The sequence below is a fragment of the Phalangium opilio genome, unplaced genomic scaffold (genome assembly GCF_054372755.1).
Source record: "Phalangium opilio isolate 3A_F unplaced genomic scaffold, DU_Popi_V2 ptg000229l_1, whole genome shotgun sequence".
Classification (NCBI taxonomy): Eukaryota; Metazoa; Arthropoda; class Arachnida; order Opiliones; family Phalangiidae; genus Phalangium; species Phalangium opilio.
The window spans coordinates 1446-8567 of NW_028324220.1; the positions used below are offsets into that span (position 1 = coordinate 1446).

The 7122-nt window shown below is 41.8% G+C and overlaps 1 protein-coding gene across 1 annotated transcript; it reads left to right on the top strand.

Annotated features, from left to right (window-relative positions):
• Window positions 1–3045: 3045 nt before the first annotated feature.
• On the top strand, window positions 3046–4338 carry LOC149614007 (uncharacterized protein F54H12.2-like). The gene is made up of 2 exons (XM_089857975.1): window positions 3046–3725; window positions 3885–4338. The coding sequence occupies exons 1-2, from the start codon at window positions 3046–3048 to the stop codon at window positions 4336–4338; spliced, it is 1134 nt and encodes a 377-aa protein (XP_089714101.1).
• Window positions 4339–7122: the final 2784 nt, after the last annotated feature.

The following is a 7122-nucleotide window of genomic DNA, read 5'->3' on the forward strand; positions in this document are numbered from 1 at the left end:
TTACTCATACCGCTTCTTTCCTCGGTTATCGGAGCTTTTAGTTCGTAATGTACCATAAAATGACCTTGGTACCCTTGAATGAACGGCAAATACCGTCTCAACCCGCTATTCAACCCGCTGATACTCTAAAGACAGATGTTATGCAAGAATTGAATAGGGAGATGCAAACGGTTTTAAACAACAAATCGTTAGACGATCGCTCCAAATGGATTATGTACCAACAGCTAGTCCAAAGGTACAATAACGTTTCTCGAGAAATCGTGCCGGATCCGACCGAAAAATGGATTGACATGTTCCCCCTCAAATATAAGGGGAGAGCAAAGAAGGTTTTTACTCAGTTGCAATCGCTTGGCGAAACCTTAAGGTCGTCGAAAGAAGGAAGACTATTTGTAAACGGACGAGAGATCAAAAATTCTGATATAGCGCAGTTAGTATACCATTACATTACCCCCCTTAAAGAAATACCCGAAGGCTGGAGCGATTTTCATAGCATTGTAAAAGAAATTGAAGGACCAAAAAACGCCGTCTCTCCCGAACCAGTCCCCATCCTTCCCCCTCCTCCTCTCCTTCATCTCACTTCCCCGCCAAAAAGAACGCCCTTAAAGAGACGGCTAAGAAATTACAATAAAGAAAATTCAAGCGGGGCTCGTTACGTTACGAAAAGGAAATCTTCTTCTTCTATAATACCAAAATGGCTGAGCTTCAACCCAACAACACCGAAAAATTAAAAACCATATACTATGATCCTTCTAACCCCGCTTCGTTTTCAGGAATAGACGCTTTACATCGAGCTGTTAAAGATGATGGTATATCGAAAGCGGAAGTAATTTCGTTTTTGGAAAGTTCCACCCCGTATACTTTGCATAAAACGGCTCGTAAAAAGTTTAAGAGACGCCAAATTATAGTTCACAATATCGGTGATTTGTACCAAATAGACTTGGTTGACATGCGATCCTTGGCCAAAGATAATGATAACTACACGTTTCTATTGACGTGTATAGATTGTTTTAGTAGAAAACTATGGGTCGTGTCTTTACTACGTAAGACGGGAAAAGAAGTTGTTAGAGCCTTAGCTCTTATATTCAAAGACCAAATACCGATTAGAATAGAAACGGATAAAGGGAAGGTATTTTTGAATTCCTCGGTGAGAAAATTTCTCAAAGAAAAGGGGGTTAAATTCTTTACAACCGAGAATGACGTCCACCACGGCCCCATTGCAGAAAGAGTGAATAGAACGCTAAAGTCTCGTATGTTTAAACTGTTTACCCATCTCCATACTAGAAGGTATATCGACCACCTGCGAGATATAGTGTCGGCGTATAACTGCGCTTGGCATAGTACTATTAAGATGACGCCGAATAACGTTAAGCCAACCAATATATTAGAAGTGTATAGAAATATTTACGGGACTGAAAACAAAGGACAGAAAAAACGCCCTCCTCCCCGAATAAAAGTGGGTGATTACGTTAGGGTTAGCAAAGTAAAAATGGTTTTTGAAAAGGGTTACGAAGCCAATTACTCCACCGAAGTTTTCCAAGTTTATTTTATCGGAACTGCCCGTGATCCAGTGATTTACAAGTTAAAGGATCTGGAAGGAAACCCTATAAGTGGCGTGTTCTATCGCGAAGAGGTTCAGAAAACGGTTAAACCTGAAAGGTTCAACATTGAAAAAATTATAAAGCGGCGAAAAAGGCGTGGAAAATTGGAGTTATTAGTATCTTGGGAAGGTTACCCGAAAACCCAAACCTCTTGGGTTCGTGGAGAAGATGTCGAATCAATCGTTTTACCTAACCCTACCAAGTAACGTCAACGGCTCGTTATTTCCCGATAATACCAGGGCGCATTACTGTACCAAGCTACCTAACCCTATTCATTTAAATGGAAAATGGGAAGTGTCTCTAGTATATATAATGTATACGTCTACTTTTTACAACGTGCCAAGGCCTAAGGAAGAACGTGATGTTAGTTTTCATAACGTTTCTAGATACGGGAGCAAATATACAGTAGGGGAGGTAGTCGATGGAAAGAAAAGAGAGAGAAAAAGTAAAGACGCTAGGCGGGAGACCATAGTTGCGCCCGACGTTCCCCCGGGCTTTTACAAGTCTATAGAACATTTAATAAACGTCATAAATAATTCGTTTGACAAAAATGGCCCAACACTGCGGCTGATTTACGATAACGTAACCGGGCACATTACTATAAACCAACCTGAAAGATTATTGAAACCTTATTTAAAATTCGAAAAACCCATTGCCGAAATTCTCGGATACGATGAAGCTAGCGAATGTATCGGTCGTAGCGAAAGACCCTCTAATTTGAATTACCACGTTCCGGACCAGTTATTTATCTATTTAAATATCGCTAGCGATCAGATTGTAGGCGACCACTCGGTTCCTTTACTACGGATCGTTTCGGCTGATGCCAAGAAACCATACGGGTCTAAAATATTTCAAACCTTTACCAATCCTCATTACGTACCCGTTGGTAAAAATTACTTTGATATCATCGAAGTTAATATAAGGAATAGTTTAGGGGAACCGGCGCCATTTGAATACGGGAGCTTAACGGTTAAACTACACTTGCGATGCCTAAGCCAGACGTCTTAGAACGGAGACAATGTTGCTACAAGCAATATTACAATAATCAAGCGGGAACCGGAGGGTATTATATTGGAAATAACCCTAATTTGAAAGGGCACGGATTTGGGAGTTTTTTTTTCGGATTAGTAAGGTTTGTTAGGCCTTTGCTTACAAGCGGTGCCAAATTCCTCGGCAGAAAAGCCGTTAGTACAGGGACCAAAATTTTCAGTGACGTAGTATCGGGCAAGGATATTAAAGAGGCTGCTAAGAAAAGAGTAACGGAAACTTTAGATGATATTAGAACACAGCATGGGGGAGGGGGGAAACGTCGCAGACGTAAAAAGCCCTTGAAACGAAAACGGGCTCAAAGTAAAAAAGGTATAAAACGAGCGGCTACCAGGAAAATAAAGCCAGTTCGCCGTCGTATACCCTACAGGTCAAGACGACACGATATATTCTCCTAAACATGTTTCAAGCGACAATATCTGAGCTGGACTTTTTCGAATCTGTCAAGATTCAAACATCGGTAGAATCGGCCAAATATGTTTGCTATCGACCTATTTCGGTTTTGGATGGAGACTCTCAGATTGAATTTTACGTTCCTGGAAATGGTGAAGAATATATTGACGCCTCTCTAACTATGCTTTATGTTCGAGCTAAAATAGTACATACGGACGGTACCGATATCGATGACACAGATAACGTAGGACCCGTCAACAATTTTTTACATTCGCTCTGGGATACGGTGGAAGTAACCGCCAATGATACGCCTATTTCATCTTCAACCGGAAACTACGCCTTCAAAGCCTATCTAGAAACATTGCTAAACTATGGAGGAGACGCGAAAAAATCTCATTTAACTTCTTCTTTATGGCATAAAGATACGGCTGGGAAAATGGCTTCTGCAACTGAAAACCAGGGACATCTTGTTAGGAAAGAGCTAGCAAAGGGTTCGAAACAGATTGAAATGTACGGAGCCCTACACGCTGATATGTTTAACGTTTCAAAATTCATACCCAATGGCGTCAGCCTTAGAGTCAGGATGACCCGAAATAAACCAGGCTTTGTTTTGCTCGGAGCTCCTCCCCCCGGTGGCGTATGGTACAAACACGAAATACTCGAAGTAGGCTTATATATTCGTAAAGTGCGAGTAGCCCCTTGAGTAATGCTAGCTTTAGAATCGGCTTGGACTAAAGCCACGGCAAAATATCCATTCACTAGGACAGAAGTGAAAGTTTTTACCATTTCGGCAAATATTCAAAAAACTACTATAGATAACGTATATTTAGGGGTTTTACCAAACAGATTAACAGCGGGTTTAGTAACTCATAACTCGTATAACGGCAAATTGAGTTGGAACCCTTTCGACTTCCAAAACTTTAACGTGAATTATATTAATCCGATTATCGGCTCGGAACAAGTGCTAGCTAAGCCTTTGCGACCAAATTTCAAAAAGGGTCTTTACACTAGATCATATTATTCTCTGTTTACCGGATCTGGTACTCATTACAAAGACGATGGTAACGAAATATCTATGAAGGAGTATCCCAAAGGTTATACGCTTTACTGTTTTGATTTGACTCAAGATGGTACCGCGTCAGATATAAATCATTACAACCCTATACGACAAGGACAATTGCGACTTGAACTCGGGTTCGAAAAACCAGTACCCGAAACGCTGAGTTTGATCGTTTATTCAGAATTTCAAAGTTTAATGCACATAGATCATAATAGAACCGTCGTTGTAGATTCGCCATGAACGCTTCAACCATAAGAAGGGTTTTGAGATACACCCGCGGTTTCATGGGCGTATACCCGCGCGATGTTCTACCCAAATATATCCTTCGATACCCGGCTTCCATTGTTATAAATCTAGATAATCACAAAGGAAACGGTAGTCATTGGATTTGTCTCTATATCGATGGGAAAAAACAATGTTATTATTTTGATTCCTTGGGGTTGGGTCCCTTGACAGAAGATATTAAAACATTTATGAGAGAAAATTCTACGAAAATAAACTATAATAGGAGGGCTTTGCAGCCCCCCGACAGTTCCGCTTGCGGTATATACTGCGTTGTATACATTATGCACAGAACGAGGAGAAGAAGCACAAACATGTTTTTCAAGAAATTTAAGAGGGATCCGTGGATGAATGACGTCATCATTTCCAACCTCTATAAGAGAACCACGCCCTCCCACTGAATTCTCTTACCCAATCCCGACTCGGTATTAGACCGTGTTATGACGTCAGCCGTTCCAGCCTCTATAAGAGAAACACACACCCCGTGAATTCTCGTATCCAATCCCGACTCGGTTGGTGTTATGACGTCAACCAATCTCTATAAAAGAAGCCCTACGGTCGTTAGAGGATTCATATCTACTCCCGGCTCGGTTTTAAACAGTCATCCACAGACTCGCTGCTAGTTATTATTATGAAGTCCGCCGTTATTGAATTAGAATACCTGAACGGACGCACTCGTAGTGATGGCAGCACGGACATTATCGTGAAAGAATTGGCCATAACAACCATCGAGGCCAAGCCGGCTACCGTTTCCTGGACATTCGCGCCGCCGTACAATAAATCACACGTCTCGATTTCAAAACAACGGCAAAACCAGTGGGTTTCGCGTAATCTGCACCGATTGGACTGGAATGCCGGCCTAACCTCATACGCCAAACTCGACGATTGCCTCGCCGCCGGTCTACAGGGGGTCGACCTAATCTTTTCAAAGGGTGACGAAAAAGTCACCTTTCTCTCTGACCGTCTCAACAGAACGGTTCACGACTTGAACGACTTCAAGTGTCCGAAAGCCACGACCGCGGACATCATTTCTCTTCCCGTACGGTGCTTGTACCCTCACCCCGTCGGTGAGCACCGAACGGCTTGCGCCTTTGACAAGGCTTTAATTTACGCCTTATGGGCGCACTCTAACAAGGCCGAAATTAATATTTCGTGCAATCTAGATATCCTTAATGATATTTACATGTAAAAAAAATGAATAAATGTATTTTTTCCTTTAAAAATGATTTTATTTTTTCAACATACACATATTACAGCTTGAAAACAGATTCTCTGAAGGGGGGAGAACATGTCTGGTCGTGTTATTTGCAGACGAGTGACGTAAACAACATTTGTAAAGGGGGGTGAGAGGTTCATAGCAGGGATGGCGAACGGGTCTGGGCACGAATTATCTTTAATCTTGGGGGAATCCATTTGGTTCGAATGTCGTAAACAACTTTGTATACAAAGAACGTCTGCGGGGCTGGCTGACAATTCTGGGCATGATTGATAGGGGAGAGAGAGGGTGGGGGGCAGTTCTAGTTATAGGTTTAGTTTGGTGGTATGGCGGGTGGAATGGGGGTTGGCTCTTGATATAGTTTGAGTTTAGTTAAAGTTTAGTTTTTGGTGCGGGGGGAGGGCGAACGGGTCTGGGCATGAATTATTATTTTAGCCGCTAGGGGGGTGTTGTACATGTTGAATTATATAAGCAAACGGAAAAGAACGTTGGGTTTCATAACTAGTATGAACACCGAGGCGAAAAACCGTGAAAGTTTCCATCGCTGGAAGGGTCCGTATACAAACCCCCGAGATCTAGCTAGAGACGGATTTTTTTATTTATATACGTATGGTCACGATACCGTAGAGTGTTATTTTTGTCACGGTATATTAAACGATTGGAAAATTCGGGATTCTGTGCACGAAGAACACAAACGTCATTTTCCTAGTTGTCCCTTCATCCGCGGACTTCCAACAAACAACGTACCGATCGAAGACGACAAGGGTCACGACGTACCACCCGCCGCCCGCTCTGATTATATGGAGTTTCGCATTCCAAAGTCTGTCATTCAAAAGGCAATTTTGGATACCTACGTCCAAGAAATTTTCAGCGACCCCAAGAACCGCGAGATGTTGAATACGACATGAATTCGGAAGAAGCCCGTTTAAAAACTTTCCAATCGTGGCCGTCGCTTTACGTTGATGCAGCCGAACTAGCGCGAGACGGGTTTTATTTAGGCCGTAGAGATACCTTCAGATGTTTCTTTTGCCATGGTACTCTTCAAGTATGGACAAACTCGGAATCGGTAAACGATAAACAATTGTACCCAGACTGTCCATACATTTTCGGGCAACAAACGCTAGTCCACACGGACCATACCTTCAGATGTTTCTTTTGCCACGGCACTCTTCAAGTATGGACAACCTCGGAATCGGTACGCGATAAACATAGACAATTGTACCCTGACTGCCCCTTCATTCTTGGAAAACGGACGCTCAATGTGCCTATCGAAGTAGACGTTACTTCGGAAAAAGATGACTATATCTGTCTTATCAAGAAAAGACGAATTTAAAAGACTCTTACAATGGTGAAAAAAAAAGTTACTTTTTGCCCTTTTACCGTAATATATAAAATACCTTACGAGGATCGTTTTAACTATTATTATATCGATAAATTGCATTTTAATGAACGCATCCGTAATATTAATACTTTACTAGAAAAAATACTTTATGTAAAAAAATAAAACATGGATAAAATATTTAACG

What these genes read in the sequence shown, in the direction of transcription:
- LOC149614007 (XM_089857975.1), top strand. Translation starts at nt 3,046, where the DNA reads ATGTTTCAAGCGACAATATCTGAGCTGGACTTTTTCGAATCTGTCAAG. An exon ending in GGCTTATATATTCGTAAAGT is followed by an intron (nt 3,726 to 3,884) that starts GCGAGTAGCCCC and finishes TTTACCAAACAG; the next exon opens with ATTAACAGCGGGTTTAGTAA.